Source organism: Cannabis sativa, chromosome 1 (genome assembly GCF_029168945.1).
Source record: "Cannabis sativa cultivar Pink pepper isolate KNU-18-1 chromosome 1, ASM2916894v1, whole genome shotgun sequence".
Lineage (NCBI taxonomy): Eukaryota > Viridiplantae > Streptophyta > Magnoliopsida > Rosales > Cannabaceae > Cannabis > Cannabis sativa.
In genome coordinates this window covers 29,607,449-29,624,630 of record NC_083601.1, presented here as the reverse complement: position 1 = coordinate 29,624,630, position 17,182 = coordinate 29,607,449, and the positions used below count along the sequence as shown (strand labels likewise).

The following is a 17,182-nucleotide window of genomic DNA, read 5'->3' as shown; positions in this document are numbered from 1 at the left end:
AATCTTTCTCACAAAATATAGTGAGAAGGAGCAAACTCCTCAAAGATATTCAGTGGCACAAAGGAAGCTCTTCCCATTGCATCCAGGGAGGGTAGCCTTTCTAACTGGGACAACGAAAAGTTCAGATCAAGAGAGAAATTGTGCAATTAAAGAAGACTCACACAACATCAACAAAATGCTAGAAGGACTGATGCACAAAAATTCAGATGGTGCAAACACCAATACATTTTCTGAGATGTGTAAAGGAGCGTGCATCTAAAGCTTTAGTAAAAAGATCTGCTAGTTGAGCATCAGTGGGAACATGAGAAATAGTTAAAAGTTTTGACTCAACTAGTTGTCTAATGAAATGATAACGTATGTCAATGTGTTTGGTCCGAGAATGTTGGACGGGGTTTTTGGACATGTTAATGGCACTTGTACTGTCACAGAAAAGTACTAGAGACTCCTGGGGAAAACCATAGTCGGTTAACATTTTGTTCAACCAAATTAACTGAGTGCAGCAGCTCCCAGCAGCTATATACTCTGCCTCAGCCGTGGATAGGGAGATAGAGTTTTGTTTCTTACTCAGCCAGGATACAAGATTGTTCCCAATGTAGAAACAACCACCGGATGTACTCTTCCTATCATCTAGACTACCAGCCCAGTCAGAATCACTGTACCCGACAAGAGATGTGTTTGTATCTCTTGAGTACCATAGACCAAAATCAACAGTGCCAGACAGATATTTGAAAATACGCTTAACAGCAGTGAGATGAGATTGTTTAGGATAAGCCTGATAGCGAGCACACAATCCGACACTGAAAGAAATATCTGGACGACTTGCTGTGAGATACAATAGGCTTCCAATCATACCTCTATACAATGTGGGATCGACATTTTCACCAGACTCATCTTTACTCAACTTAGTTGACAGACTCAAGGGAGTAGGGGCATGCTTAGTTTTGTCTAACCCATATTTGTCCAGCATTTTTTTTATGTATTTAGATTGTGAAATGAAAATGCCTTGATCAGTTTGTTTGATCTGTAACCCTAGAAAGAAGCTAAGATCCCCTATGAGACTCATTTCAAACTCACTGGTCATGAGGTTAACAAATTTTGACACTTCGTCATCACTAGTAGATCCAAAAATAATGTCATCTACATATATTTGTGCAACAAAAATACCAGGGTGCAAATGTTTAATGAATAGAGTATTGTCAGCATTACCTCGAGTGAATTTGTGTGAGACGAGAAAGGAAGTTAATCTGTCATACCATGCTCTCGGAGCCTGTTTGAGACCATATAGGGCTTTTTGGAGCTTGTATACATGGTCAGGATGTTGGGGGTCGACAAATCCTTGGGGTTGCTTCACATACACTTCCTCTTGGAGAACCCCATTAAGAAAGGCGCTCTTAACATCCATTTGATGGAGCTTGATTTTTAGATAGCAAGCTACTGTGAGTAGAATGCGGATGGATTCCAATCTGGCCACTGGTGCAAATGTTTCTTCAAAATCTATTCCTTCAACCTGATTGTAGCCCTGAGCAACTAGTCGAGCCTTGTTGCGAACCACAGTACCAAACTCATCGGTCTTGTTCTTGAACAGCCATTTAGTGCCGATGATATTAACACCATCTGGTCTAGGAACCATAATCCACACTCTGTTTCTCCTGAATTGACCCATTTCATCTTGCATAGCATTGTTCCAGAACTCATCGAGAAGTGCCTCAGTCACATTTTTGGGTTCAACAACGGACACATAACAAGCAAATGCTATAGCATTTAAGATTTTTCTCCTAGTAACCATGGTTGCATTAGGATCACCAATAACAATTGTGGGGGGATGTGCCTTCTGTATCCAGGATGGTGGACCCTTTTTGTACAACTTCGAATGAGATGAACTGGTAGGAGTACCACTATTCACTTCTGAGTCGATAGCTGATTCTGGAGAGATTTCAGATGACTCAGATGCATCAGATGAAGCTTCTGGTGCTGTATTTAGTGAGCTCTCAGAAACCGTAGTAGGGAAGTTGACAGGAACGACCATGGGGAAGGTGGGATTAAGAAGCTCTTCCTCGGTAGCAGTGCCCTCAGATACTTCTAAATCATCGAAGCGAACATTGATAGATTCCATAACCGTCCTAGTTCTCTTGTTAAACACACGGTAGGCTCTGCTATTGGTTGAGTATCCTAGGAGTATTCCTTCATCACTCCTGTTGTCAAATTTTCTGAGGTGATCTCGATCATTTAAGACATAGCAGGTACATCCAAATGTACGTAGGTGACTTAACCTTGGTGTTTTGCCTTTCCACAGTTCATATGGCGTTTGAGTAGTTCCTGACCGCAGATGAACACGGTTGCAGATGTAACATGCAGTGTTGACTGCCTCAGCCCAAAATCGGATAGCAACATTCTTAGCACATAACATGACACGAGCCATTTCTTGAAGAGTACGATTTTTCCTTTCTACTACACCATTCTGCTGAGGGGTTTTAGGGGCAGAAAACTCATGACTAATGCCCAGTTTATCACAAAATTGAGCAAAGATTGAGTTCTCGAATTCCTTCCCATGGTCACTCCTGATACGAAACACTTTGCCAATGGTTGAGTTTTGCTCATTTTGCAATTTTAGACACAGGGATGAGAATGCACCAAACGTGTCAGATTTTTCTTTCAGAAAGTTGACCCAAGAAAATCGTGAGAAATCGTCAACACATACCATGACGTATCTCTTTCCAGCTATGCTTTCAGTTTGCATCGGCCCTATTAAGTCCACATGTAGCAATTCTAATACTCGAGTTGTCAACAGACCATTGATAGGAGGGTGCGATGATCGAGTTTGTTTTCCTTGTTGACATGGGCCACACATTCGATCTCTACTCATTGCAAGTTCAGGGATTCCACGAACAGCTTTCAGCTTGACTATCCTTTTCAGATCCCTGAAGTTTAAGTGGCCCAGCCTGTAATGCCATAAATCGAGTTTGTCCATGAAGGTTCGATGACATTTCATCTGACTTCCTAGAGCATAGCAATGATCAGCTGTGCGATTTCCAACTAACACTTCACTCCCAGCTAGAGACACTAGGCATTGAGTTTTATTGAACCGTACATCATACTCGGCATCACATAGTTGCCCAATGCTAATTAGATTAGCCTTCAGACCTTGAACAAAAAGAACACCTGTTAAAGGGAACTTTCCTGCCAGCTTCAGATCACTGTAGCCCATAATCTTTCCTCGATTTCCATCTCCAAACGTCACAGACCCTTCTTGACACTCTTTGAAATTGCTTAGTGATTCTCGAGAGCCTGTCATGTGCCTTGAGCACCCACTATCAAAGTACCAGTGATTTTCTTCCATAACAGACAGAGATGTATGAGCAACAAGAGCCACATCTTTTACCTTAGCAGTCTTCTTCCTTCTTTCAGCATGAGTAGAGGGATTATGCGATTTCTCCTGTTCAGTCTGTCGTTTTATCAAGTTCCTCAAATAGGTGTTAAGCTTGTAGCACTTTGGTCTGATGTGCCCCTTCCTGTTGCAGAAATGGCATATGGGGACGAATCTTTCTTGAGATGGGGCAGTTCTCTTCCTACCAGATTTTCGGTTATTGTTGACCTTCTTCAGGGAATCACTAGAAGGAATTTCGTTCTGACTACTTGGAGTGATTTCAGAGGCAGGAACAAACTTAAGCTTATGTTCCTCTTGAGGAGATGTGGAGCCAGTGACGGAAGGATTTTTCCCTTGTTGATATAGCAGTTTATACCCTATAGAAGTACGATCCCCAAATGGTTTTTGACTCTGTATGGCCTGGTTTAAGGCTGCAGTTCCTGAGGGCAAGGAGGACAGGGATTGCTTAGTTCTGACTAGCTCTGCAGTTAACTTGTAGATCTCACTATCCTTTGAGCACAGTTCCAGTGTGAGTTTCTTTAGTTTCTCTTCAAGGTCTGTTTTACTGGCATCTAATTCTTTATTCAGATCTTGTAGTTCCTTGACCCTTTTAGCCATGTAACTCCATTGGGCGAACATTTCTTCATAGGCTCTATTCTTTTCAGCAACATCACTGTCTGAGTCTGAGACAGATTCCTCTTGTTCTGATGCTACTGATGAGCACTCTTTAACCATGAAGGCAATCATGGACTTATCATCTTTAGAACTGTCACTTGGCTTTTCTTCATCACTATCACTCCATGTCACCGTGAGAGCCTTTTTCTTTTTTAACGTATTAGCACACTCAGACTGTATATGACCGAATCCCTTACATTCATGGCATTGAATCCCTCTTCCTTTGTCATCACTTGACTGAGAGACCTTGTTAAAGCTGGACTGGTTTTTTCCACTCGTATTTTCTTTGCCAGCACCAGAGTTCTTTTTAAAGCTCTTTTTCAGAAATCTGGCATAATTCTTCGCAAGAAGGGCAAAGTTCTCATCCACTGGACATTCAGCTGATTCATTCAGTTTCTTGGAATCTTCTTTAAGAACGAAGGCGACTCCCATTTCACTCTTGTCCTTTTCAAGATCCTTCTGTTTCTTGCCTTTGGACCACCTTTGTAGTGACATCTCATAGTTCTGCAGAGAACCGATCAGTTCATCAAGGTCTAAAGCTTCAATGTCACGACTTTCTTCAATTGAGGTGACTTTAGACATGAACTTCTTAGGCAAGGCACCAAGGACCTTTCTCACCAGCTTTTTATTTGAGTATACCTTCCCGAGGGCATAGGACTCATTAGAAATGTCACATAGTTTGGCATGAAAGTCCGTGACTGACTCATCCTCATCCATTGACAGGTTTTCAAAGGCTTTAGCTAGGGCTCTCAATCTAGCTTTCTTGACTGCTTCAGTTCCTTCATTCTTGATTCTTAATTTTTCCCAAGCATCCTTTGCGACTTCACAGTTGGAGATAACCTTCAGCTGATTAGTCGAGACTGCATTGAACAAGGCATGAAGAGCTTTTGAGTTAAAGTTAGCTCTTTCCATTTCATCAGTAGTCCACTCACTGGTTTTCTTTGGTTTATCTCCCTCTTCATCAGTAACCGAGGGAGGGGACCATCCTTCAGACACAGCCATCCAGACTCTTTCATCAACAGCTTTCAAGAACGCCCTCATTTTGGTTTTCCAGTAGGGATAATTTGCTCCTTCAAGCATGGGTGGCCGAGAGGTGGAGCCTCCTTCGCGAAACATCTCCATACCTAATTTTCCTGTAAACGATCACAACCAACACAGAAACACAAGGGGTAATGCCTCAAGAGGGAACTTGAGGTCCGTTAATTATCCAGAAGAAGCAAGGTAAACAAATACTGTGAATCAAGAATACAGAGCAACACACAGAAAGAGAAAACAACACACCAAGATCTCGATCTCAACTTGAGAAAGACCTGCTCTGATACCAAATGAAAAGTCTAGCAGTGTTGTATTCTTAATGGATAATAAAATGCATGAAACTAATCAGAAGACACTCAGATTTACAAGCTTCGTCGGACCCTGAAAACTCATTTCAGGCGACTAGTGCTTGGGTTCCCTTGAACCAGGGTAATAACTTTCATTATGAATCAAAGATACACTTTCCAGTTTCAATTACAATTACACCAAAAGCAATCTGAAACTAATTCATACAGAAATTACCCCAATGATTTGAACACACTCAAATCAGTTTATCATCCAAGAACCTTGGACTTCAGTAGGCAAGATTCCCTTGCTTCTCTTCAGCTGAACTCTTCTTCAGCATGAAGATCTGAACTCTTCACAAGATCGCACGACTTCTGAGATGCCTTCAAATTGAAGATCACTTCATCAGCTCTGCAAGAAACACATCAAAAACCAAGAACAGAGTTTTGCCCTAGCAGAGCAAGAACTCATTAATCAAATCAGAAGAGTTAGTTAAAAAACCGGTAATCTCTGATTTATATAATACCAACTTTAATCTAACAAACTTTAACAGCTCATCCAACCAGTAAGGACAGCTGTCATATTTTTAGCTCCCTTAGCTGACCTGTCAAAGACAAGATAAGATCAAAAAACTAGATGACACTATCAACCAGACAGATGACAAAGGCAGCATAATTTGCCACACGAACCATAGGAACTTACAAAAAGAATGAAAGAAATTCAGAAAACTTAAATAACACTAGTGAAAGTTGAACAAGATGAGATAATAGGGAGGAGAATCTTGTTGTGTGTTTACCTAATTGTTAATGCCTAATTGCTATCCTTTTTCTTGAAGTGAATGACAGATTATAAATTAACCTATCTCTTTTCAGATCTTCTAGGTTCTAAATCACATGTTCTCTAATTAATCTCTTAATTAAACTAACATGAAATCAGCATTAAGCAATAATCTACTTGTCACATAAATCATGTAAATACTCTCGTTTCACATAGAACATCGATTATCCAATTTTAGCATTCTCAATTCTCACTTTTCAGATTTCGAATTGAGATCATAGAACATGCACAAGGTGATCAATCTTACACATGGAATTAAACACAAATAAAGATAATTTCACAATCAAGAATGGAGGAATGACAATCATAGGCAAAAACATTAAACAACATTCATCATCCTCCCTAAATGGGAAATTTAGTTCAGAAATAAATCCATAACCATTCGTATGACAATATTCAACATAAATAAATTAAAGAGGAATAGAGAAAGAAACTGTTGGTGGATGAATTCTGGATCTTCACTTTGAATTACTCTGCTCTTCTTGTCGCTTTCTGCTGTGTTTTAGGTCTCCAAATCGCTTCTTTTGACTTCCAATCGCAATTTTCTATTTATGTTCGTCGGACAAAAATATCTCTGACTGTATAGACGCTCGCCGCGGACAGAAGTGCATCAAAAAAACACGTTTCTGCCCAGACTTTATGGCCGCGGCCATGGAAATCTCGCCGCGACGAGATGGAATTTTCTACTTCGATCTCTTTCAGTAAAATGGGCATAACTTTCTCATACAAACTCTAAATGAGCTGATTCAAGATGCGTTGGAAAGATAAAAAAGAGATCTAAAACTTTTATGTTTTAACTTTGTCCAAAATCTGATCAGAACATAGTTGAATTCAGACTTAAAGTTTCAGCTTTATACTCTTTCAAAAAAATTTCTATTTTATAGATCACTGTTTTCCGAAATTTATCCAATTTATACATCCCAAGTGTAGAAACCTAAAATCAAAGAGAACAAGCATAATTCTATTCCAAAAATAATAATAAAGAAGAAAAAAAACAATAAAATGTGACCTGAAACTTAGGCTAAAAATAGCTTAACACAAATAGTATACTAGGAAAGAAATATAGATATCAATGGGGAAAAAAATTGTAGAAACATATTGGGAGAAGGTACACTAATAATGTGTAAGTATCAAGTGTACTCCAACTTCTAAACTTTGTGACAAGAAACTACATATTGACCATTTGAACTATTCAAATTATGTTGATCCTTCCAATTAGATGTGTTCATCAAACTATAGCTGAATCCTTGACAATGATTATGACCTTCCTTACAACTTTGTTATAAGTTATTTATTTATTTGAAACTTTTTATGCCGTACTATTTTTTGGTGTTGCGATGCGGTTTAAGAGCATCTCCAAGGAGTACTTTAAATTTGATGTTACACTATTACCAAATTTAGTGTTAAAAATTATCTTCTCTCCAACCATAACACCAAAAATTACACTAAAAAATATTTTTTATTATTATATTATTTTTTAATAAAATTAAAAAAATTAATATTATATCAATTGTTATATTTAAATAATAATTAGTGCATCACTTTTAAATTGAAAAATTATTTTTATTACTATAAAATTAATTTATGGTATTCACATTTAAATTTACACACAATAAATTAAAATATACTTTTATAATATACCCTCCTAAATAAAAAAGTCAAACATATAACATACAGTTTGAATCTTCTTTTCGGCATGTTAAATTTTTTCGAATTTTTCAATAACATACCGGATGTCTTAAATAATTATAATGTACATGATCATAAAAAAAAAATAAACTAAAAAAATTCCGGATCCAAAACAAGTAAGAGTATATCAATGCACTACTTTAAAAAAATATATTGTAATTTTATAAAAATAAATAATAATATATATATAATTATTAAATATATAAAAAAAAATACAGTGTGCTGCATATATGCCGTGCACTGTAGTACAAACGGTAATATGCAGCCGTAGATGCCGTGTTCTTGGAGAAAATCTCACACTAAATATAGTGTTTTGATGGTTCCTTGGAGAAGCCCTAAGAACTATATATAGTGCTAGATATTATTATGGTGAAAAATCAATCAAATTACACGATCCAATATATTGACAAAAAATTCAAACCATGAAAAATCATAATCGTGTTTAATTTTTTTATGTACTTGTTGGTTGTTGCTATTTGTCCTAGTCCCTTTAAAAAAAAAATGCACAATTTTTTATTTCTTTCTAAAATCTAACTAGAAGATATTGTGCCCAAGTAGAAATTAGAAACGAAAATTTATTGTTTAGAGTCTCCAATAGTGATCATCTATGGTGTTGGAGATGCTCGTCCAATTTGATTACCTACATACTTAGATATTAAAAATATGTAAAACAAAAGACATTAACATAATAATAAAACATTCTCTCAAATAAGTTTGATTTATTTATTATAGTAGTTCTCCTACCCTTAATGGAGATACAATTATTTGCAACATCAAAGGTTGCCTCTTTTATTTTTATTAATTAATTTGGATTAAAATCATAAGTATGATTAATCCTTGAGCAAACACATTTCATATCTAAGCTGGGTTCTTTCCCTTTCCATCCACTGAATTATTGTTGACATTTTTCTTCCGGTTTCGTTTATTGGTTTTTCCACCTAAAAATAACAAACAAAACAAAATCCCAATAATTAGAAAGAAGAAAATTATTTTTGTTTAAACTTCCCTAAACCAAAGTGATTTAAGAATTTTAATAGTATAATAAATTTGTGGTCAGAAAATAATAGTGCAGATGATAATGTCAAAACAGAATTAGAACATGATCAAACAAAAAAAATAGTGAGTTACTCCACATATGATGATTGAGTTGAGTACATTGATTGTGGACATATATAATTCAATCAAAATAACTAATTAATTTTTCTCAAAAAAAATAATTAATTAGTAATTTGTAAAGAGTTTTAAATGATGGTTTACCTGGTGGTGGTGGTGGTGGTGAGTTGTTGTAAGTAGGTGGATGAGCAACAGCAGCATGAGAGAAAGGAAAATACACCCCAGTCCCAAAATATTGTATTATATCAAAATTATTAGACATCATTCCAGGATAGCTGGGCCACTGCAAATAATTATTTATTAAAGTATTCATCCCCACACTTAAATATATAAATTGCATATCTATATTTTCACAAATAACTAAGGAGTTTTGATTTTACCTGGATTGGAAAAGGTTGTTGCTGCAGCATTGGGCTTCCATTGTTGGGAAAATTGGGATTTTGGAAGTATGGGAAAGGAGCAAAAAAAACCCAAGACTGAAAGTAACAGACTGAAGCAACTGGTTGGGGAGGCTGGAAGTGTTGGAAAGGAGCAACCCATTTGCGAGGAGCAATTGTTTTGGGTTGGAATTTGCGAGGAGCAACTGTTTTGGGTTGTCCCAAAGGAGCAGCCCCACAACTTGTTGCTCCTGCAGACTCACCATCCAAACCATTACAATTTTCCTATAACCATATTAACCAATCAACAACCGCAACAAATTTAACTAATAAATTATATTTATTAAATTAGCTCTTTATGCATAAAATTAGTTGTTTTTATAGCTAGATTAGATATATAACAAATCTACCTACTTATCATTTTTCCTTAAAAAAAATAAAAAATCAACAATTATATCAAACACCAATTTTTACATGAGAAAATTATGTTTTTAGGTTTAATTTTTTTTATATATATATTTTTTACGATATTCTATAAAAATACAAGAAAATAATAAAAAAAATTACATAAAAATAACAAGAAAACAACATAAAAAAAATATACAAATGATAAACAATCAACAACAAAATAACAAGATTACAACATAAAAAGATTGTATTTTATGTAAATAAAATCTAAACAACCGTAAAAAAAATGTTAAAAATTCCATACAGACCATATTTTTGTAATTTTTTTTGTTGTTTTTGTGTCTTTTGAAATTATCCTTTTTTTAGGAACTTCTACAATTATCTTTTGTAAATATACTATGATTAAAAGAAAGCTCAATACCACACCGATCTGATGCGTTACAAGTGATTAGCGATTTTTTTATATTATTTATTAAATTAAGATGAGTGAGACTCGATATTAAATTGCATCAATAACAATATGTCACTATTATAGTATTTGACACCTTAAGATGCCCATTTTTATTTTAAAAAAAATACTAGATATGCCTCCTGTTTTCATGAATATTAAGTGGAGAATTTTATTTGTACCCAAAAAATTTATAAAAAATTTACACTTAGTAGCTACCAAGCTATAACCCCATAATAGAATTTTGGTAATTGGATAAATGTTATGTTTGGTGAGATTTAAAAAAAAATAAAAACTTATAAAAATATTAATTTTTATTTTATATAAAGGAGAAATATTATTTTGGGCCCTGCATTTTGTAAAAATTACCAATTGAACCCTCTGTTTTGTTAAATGATAAAATACATCATGTATTTTCTAATATAGTAAAAATAGGACACTGAGCTTAATATTTTACAACTTTTTTTTTAATAAAACCAACTTGAAGACAATTCCTAATACGAACAGATACAGAAAATGTAAACAGTTTTGTCATAGCACTTTTAGATCGGATTATAATTAAATTTTATTTTGACAAAAAATCAATTCAGGATCTTATTTGTACCATTTTGGAAAATATAGGGTCCATTTGTCATTTAACAAAATAAATGGTCTAATTAATAACTTTTGCAAAATACAGGATCGAAAATAGTATTTACCTCTATATAAAATATATGTCTTTAATTTATATTATTATTTTATTTTTTTCTTTTTAAAAAATATATTTATGGAATAAAAATAAATTTATTTTAAATATTATAACAAATAAATTAAAATAAAATTTATATAAACTTTTATTGTATAAAAATTATACATGATTTAAGATAAATTATGAAAATTAAAATTAAAATAAGTATTCAGATTAATATAAATAATGTAAAAAAACATTAAAAATATTTAAGAGTAATTTTTAAATATTTAGGTATACTTATAATTTTTTAAAAAAAAAGATATTTGAGTGTACTTAAAATTTTATGAAGTGTAAATCATTTTTTTTTTTCAATAAATAATGTAAAAATAAGGGGTATATATGATATTTTGTTATGGAAAATAAAGAAGAAAAGAAAAGGGGGAATTGAATAGATCTAGATTTACAGAAAATTGGTCTTCCACTAATGATAAATCAATCCGGTAAAAACAAAATGTTGAAGTGAATCATTTTCCATTCATTAAAATTCATAAAACAAATATAAAAATTAAAAATAAAAATTCATAATCATGAGCAACTTATTAACGGGAGATTAATAAAAAATCAACTAGGGTTATGCGCCGCCAACATATGGTGGTGCTACCTTGTTCTTACAAGTCAAAATCTTTTTTTTTTAGGACAAATCTTAAACACCTTATCCTTCAAAATGTAAAATCCTTAATTAACAAATAAATAGATTGGAAAAAATAAAATAACAAAAAGAGACTTGAAAACGCTTAATTATTAAAAAGTCGGATATCAATATATATTATCGTCTTTTATAGTTCATAATGTATTTTATTATCATCTTGTATTATTTATTATGCTATACATATCTTATTTGCGAAAAAAAAAATTAAAAATTATACAAGATCATAGACAATGATTACGAGAATATACAAAGTAAAATAAATATTACCAGAGAGTATTTTGGTGTGGATGAATTTGATTTGAGAATTGAACTTGATGATGGGAGAGGTTGAATATTAGGGACATGAGTGATTTCACTAGGACCATTGTTGTGAATTTTAGGGGATAGATTAGCCCTAATATCATTTGATGACACAATTTCATCGAACACATCAGAAGGAAGCCATAGCTCCCCATCTTCTAGATTTTGAGGAATATCTGTCATGAGATTTAAACCACTCAAAATGAGAAAACTATAAAAACAGAGAAAGAATTTTAGTATTGGTACACACAAGAAGAATATGAAGCTAAGTATACACTGAATTCTACTATATAACAATATATTTTTTGTAACCGATATAAATTTTAATCATTTCTTAATGAGTAGAGAGAAACACTGATAACCACATATTGGGTCAATTTATAATTGATTGAAGAAATTAAAAAGATTAGTTGGTTGGTTTGTCAATATTACCTTATGCTTTGAAGAAAAAAAAACATTTTAAGTATGTTTGTTAGGACTTAGATTTTTTTTCTTAAATAAATCTTTTAAAAGATACATTTTATAAATATTGTTTCATGAGAATATACTCCATACTGTATTATTTATTCACTTTTCTAAAATAATAAATGTCATACGGATTTCATTCCTAAAATAATTTACATTATTTTAAAATATTAAAAGTTGAATGTAATACTTATATGTTGTACACAGTGACGGACTTAGATTTTCATTATGTGAGAGCTTAATTGTTATTTTAAAAAAATTAGGTCTACTTTATTTAATTTTGTAAGGATTTTTTTTTAATTTTTTGTGCTATAATTATCAAATAAAAATAAAAATATTTAACTTTTTTAATGCATTTTTTTTTACTGGGGCTATAACCCCTAGAGTGTGCTCGTCACTGGTTTTACATAAGTGTGTAGTGTGTCTCATATTTTGTAAGAATATGATTTACTCACTCAATTTTAAGATGGAACTTTATACTTTTTTACCATACACTTCTCTCCATTATACTTTTTAAACCATATACATACACACTTTGGTATCAGAGCTATTAATGTTTTCCTACTTATAATAAAATTTTCATTTGTGTTTGTTAATAATATTTTCTTAGGTTTTTGTTTTGCCTTTCTTGAATTTTGCAATTTTTATTTTGATTTTCCTTCCCTCCAAACACTCTCAAATTTTTTATTACAATGATAAAAAATGAGTATTAAATTCTAAAGTAGTTGAGCCAAAAGAGTAATTTGTGATTTGGAATAGTGTATCAAAAAGAGCAACTTGTGATCAATTTATCTAAAATTGATGAGCAATAATTGTCAATATGCATCTTAATAGAAATATTAAAAAGTTTATTCGGTACTTTAAGGTATCTAACACCACAATAAGGTAAGGTGACGTTAGTGTCTAATAATAACAAAAGTTAAAGACATGTATCTACAATGCAATTAAGGTGATATATGGTTTGGTGTAATGAAGTGGTAATGATAATAGTAATGGAATAAAAATGGTAATTAGAATTGATTACAATATTTAGTTTGTAGTTAGAATAAACATGTAATTAAAATTATTATGTTTAGCTTGGTATAAGAATGTAATAGAATAAAATTTGTATTGACTAAAGTAACTATATTAATTTATTTTATAATTATAAAATAATAAAAAATATGATATAGATTTTTTAACTTTTATTATTATATTTTTATTAAAATATTATATATTTTTTATAATAGAATGTAATTGTAATAAAGATTACATTAGTTTTGGTATATAATTATCATTACAATACTTATTATATTATAATTCAAAAGAAAAAAAATGTATGGATCTATTTATTACTATTACCATTAAGATTCCAATGAATCAAACATTGCCTAAATATTAAAAGAAATAATAATAAGTTAATGAAGTTTCCTAATATTTTTCCCTATCCAAAAAAATAGAAAGATATTTTCCAATTGTTAGTGTATCTCCATTAAATAACTTATTTAGTGCAATTCTTATTTCAAAATTATTAAATTATAATTCTACTCTCAAATTATTATGTTTTCTAGAATTTGTTAATGCATAGAAAATTAATGGAAAAAATGAGTGTTTTGGGAGGAAAAGAATGAATTGAAGTGATTGAATGGAATGGGTTTAAGCCGATCGGTCTGTGCAAGTCTAAGTTCTCCACTTCATCTTCTTCACCACCATCATCATCACCATTATCATCCCATTTCCTCTTCCTCAACTCTTCTCCGACTTCCTACGCCTTCACCTTTCCTCAGCTACCCTCTTAAATCCCCTATTTTATCACCTTTCCCACTCCTCTCTTCATCTATTACTACACCCCAATCCTCCTTTTCCTCCTCATCATCTCCCGCCATGGAAGCTCCTCCTGAAGGTTACAGAAGAAACGTCGGTATATGCCTCATCAACGATTCCAAAAAGGTTCTGTCTTTTATTTATCCATCCTATGTATTTCGCACATACGAATACATATACATATACATATGTATATGTTTATATTTGTGTAAGTAAATTTGATTTTATTCTTTCTTTCTTTCCATTTTTGTAACAGATTTTTGCTGCATCAAGGTTAGATATACCAGATTCATGGCAAATGCCTCAGGTAATTATAGGAATGGATTGCTTGAATAAAGAAAGAAATTTGCAACGTTATTGCTTGAATTATTTGGGATAAAACATTTTAGTTGGATAATTTAAGCTCTTGCCCATTTTCCGTTTATTCTCTCGTTTCTTTGTGGGGAAAACTTTCATAGACAAAAACCCTTTGTTTAAGTTTTGTTGCAAGTGCGATAATGATTCTTTGAAGAACATATGATTAAATTACTGTGTCAAAACGAATTTAATTTTGTTAGTTCACTCTTCCCAAACATTGTAAGGTACACAGGAAGTAGAGTACAAGTATAAACAGATATGAACTTGATGGTTTGGCAGTGGAAAATTGTGAATTACTTCAATTTCATTGTAGTATATATGAGCTTTTGATATTAACTCAATTCATATGGAAACAACCATCATATGAGTTTGTACACAGGGAAAGTATAAGACTGGTGTTTTTTTTTTAAATGGAAGATCTAGGATGAAGTGAGCTATTTTTACTCCATTCATCTCTTTCTATCTCTAGATAACTAAAACTTGGGGATCCTGATATTTCTGAAAGCGATGAATGAAATTATCACATTGTTCAAACTCAAACATTGAGTACTATCTTTATAATATCTCTGAATCAGTGTTGAATAATATAATATTTGTTTCTCTTGTGTTTGAAAGGGGGGTGTTGATGAGGGTGAGGATCCCAGAAGTGCAGCCATAAGGGAATTAAGAGAAGAGACAGGAGTGAGTTCTGCTGAAATCCTTGCAGAGGTACAACTCATATACTGTTGAGTACGATGCCTTAGTGCTCTAGACATTTTCTTTAAGAATTAAGATAGCATTTCTGTTCAAGACTGAAGAAAGTATCATGTTTGGTCATAAAACACCAGTCTATTTTTGTGATAAACTTATTAAATTTGGTTGTTGGATAAAGAAGTAGAGCGCTGATCATTTTGCTGTTTGCATAGTTATTGCATTCAAACGTTATAGTTACTAAACTCTATGATAAGATTGAGATGAAGGTCCAAAGAAAAGTTATATAATATAGATTAGCTTAGTTGGTCGCATTTAAGATTTCAAGTTTAATAATGTGTGAAAATTTAGGATAGGCTTCTGTACTTCCTCTATGTTTATAAGTTAGGCTTCTATACATCCTCTCTGCTGTTTATGCATTGGCTTATATTCTGTTCTTAGCATGCTTCTACCAGGCAAAAAGATCGGGAGTGGTGCTCATGCTGCCTTATTATATGATTAACAACATTCTTGTTATTATAATGACTATATTATTTAGGTACCTCATTGGTTGACTTATGACTTCCCACCAAAAGTCAGGGAAAAACTTAGGCATCAGTGGGGAGGAGATTGGAAAGGCCAGGCACAGAAGTGGTTAGTATAAGATTTGAATTTATGACTCTTTTTCATCTACGTAGTTCGATGCATTGCATGCTTTGTAGGCTGCAGCCAGGACATCAGCTTTCATTTAGTTAATTCATTGTTTCAGGACAAAATGAGACCTGGTTATCGCTTCTGAACTATTGCCACACACCAACCATTTTATCAATTTTATCTCCAGCACTTGCATTCGATGATAAATATATGCATGTGCACTCCTGCTCTTATGTTACAAACAACTGTATACTCTTGAAAATAAGCCTTTTGTTCTTGCAAAAATAGGAAAAACATTCTGGTTCCTAGTCTATTTTATGCCTTTCTCACTTGTCACTGCCATCAAGATACAATAACTAATTGTTGTGTTTCGAATATACATGTTATGTATGTTTTATGGTCATCTTAACTTTAGTATTTGTTACTCTAGATTGTCAAAAGAAAAATTGTTATGTTAATTTAAAGAAGAAATAAATGATACTAAGCTAGCTCTAATTTATTTTGTTCGCATTGTCAAAAAAAAAAAAGGTTTCTGTTTAAATTTACTGGAAAGGATGAAGAAATCAATCTCTTGGGGGATGGAACTGAGAAAGCTGAGTTTGGTGAGTGGTCATGGTTGTCAGCAGAACAAACAATTGACCTGGTGAGTATACTATATCGTAAGTTCAAAAGATTTTTTATTTACACACTTCTTATATTTGACTACATTTTTGCTTTTCCTCTCCAATAATCTGTGCAGGCAGTTGATTTTAAGAAGCCTGTTTATAAAGAAGTTCTATCATTTTTCGCACCATATCTTCAGTAACCTTGAAACCTAATGTTAAGGATTATGATCGTTCATCTTACTGAATATATATCTGTTTGACATAGCAATAATTTCTCTTGCAACTTTAGCACATTATGATCGTTCATCTTACTGAATATCTGATGGTGTTCCTCTCTTCTTGCTGTTTTATATGCCCTGAATTCGATATATCTATGTTTTTGAAAAGAGTTACAATTTTAATTTTGTTCTTTTATTATAGAGGCTCTTATGGAAATATGACCCAGTTTTGGGTTTTGATTGTATCTCATCAGTTTATAAATGATATGATTTATCAATCTGATTATGTTCATCAGTTTATCAATTTGGTCAATCAAACCATCAGCCTAATGTCACATTGTGATTTTATTTTCATGATTTTGTAAATTATAACTTGATGTATCATATCATTTATAAAACAAAGATAATTTACTATATTAAAATGTCAAATTCAACCAGTAGCAAACATGAGGGTTTACAATTTTGTCAAATCAATTTGCGTCCAAGCTTATGAAGTCACAA

At 32.7% G+C, this 17,182-nt stretch overlaps 1 protein-coding gene across 1 annotated transcript; it reads left to right on the top strand.

Moving 5' to 3' along the window:
- Positions 1 to 13,793: 13,793 nt before the first annotated feature.
- Positions 13,794 to 16,862, top strand: LOC115705398 (nudix hydrolase 26, chloroplastic). Its single transcript, XM_030632733.2, has 6 exons — positions 13,794 to 14,304; positions 14,435 to 14,485; positions 15,151 to 15,243; positions 15,764 to 15,858; positions 16,387 to 16,501; positions 16,598 to 16,862. Exons 1-6 carry the CDS (start codon positions 14,005 to 14,007, stop codon positions 16,661 to 16,663), a joined length of 720 nt encoding a protein of 239 aa, XP_030488593.2. The 5' UTR covers positions 13,794 to 14,004; the 3' UTR covers positions 16,664 to 16,862.
- The last annotated feature ends 320 nt before the right edge of the window (positions 16,863 to 17,182 follow it).

Bases quoted from the DNA above. Each gene is read 5' to 3' on its own strand.
- LOC115705398 (XM_030632733.2), top strand. From the start codon at position 14,005: ATGGGTTTAAGCCGATCGGTCTGTGCAAGTCTAAGTTCTCCACTTCAT. The intron at 14,305-14,434 runs GTTCTGTCTTTT...TTTTTGTAACAG, and splicing joins TCATCAACGATTCCAAAAAG to ATTTTTGCTGCATCAAGGTT. The intron at 14,486-15,150 runs GTAATTATAGGA...TGTGTTTGAAAG, and splicing joins ATTCATGGCAAATGCCTCAG to GGGGGTGTTGATGAGGGTGA.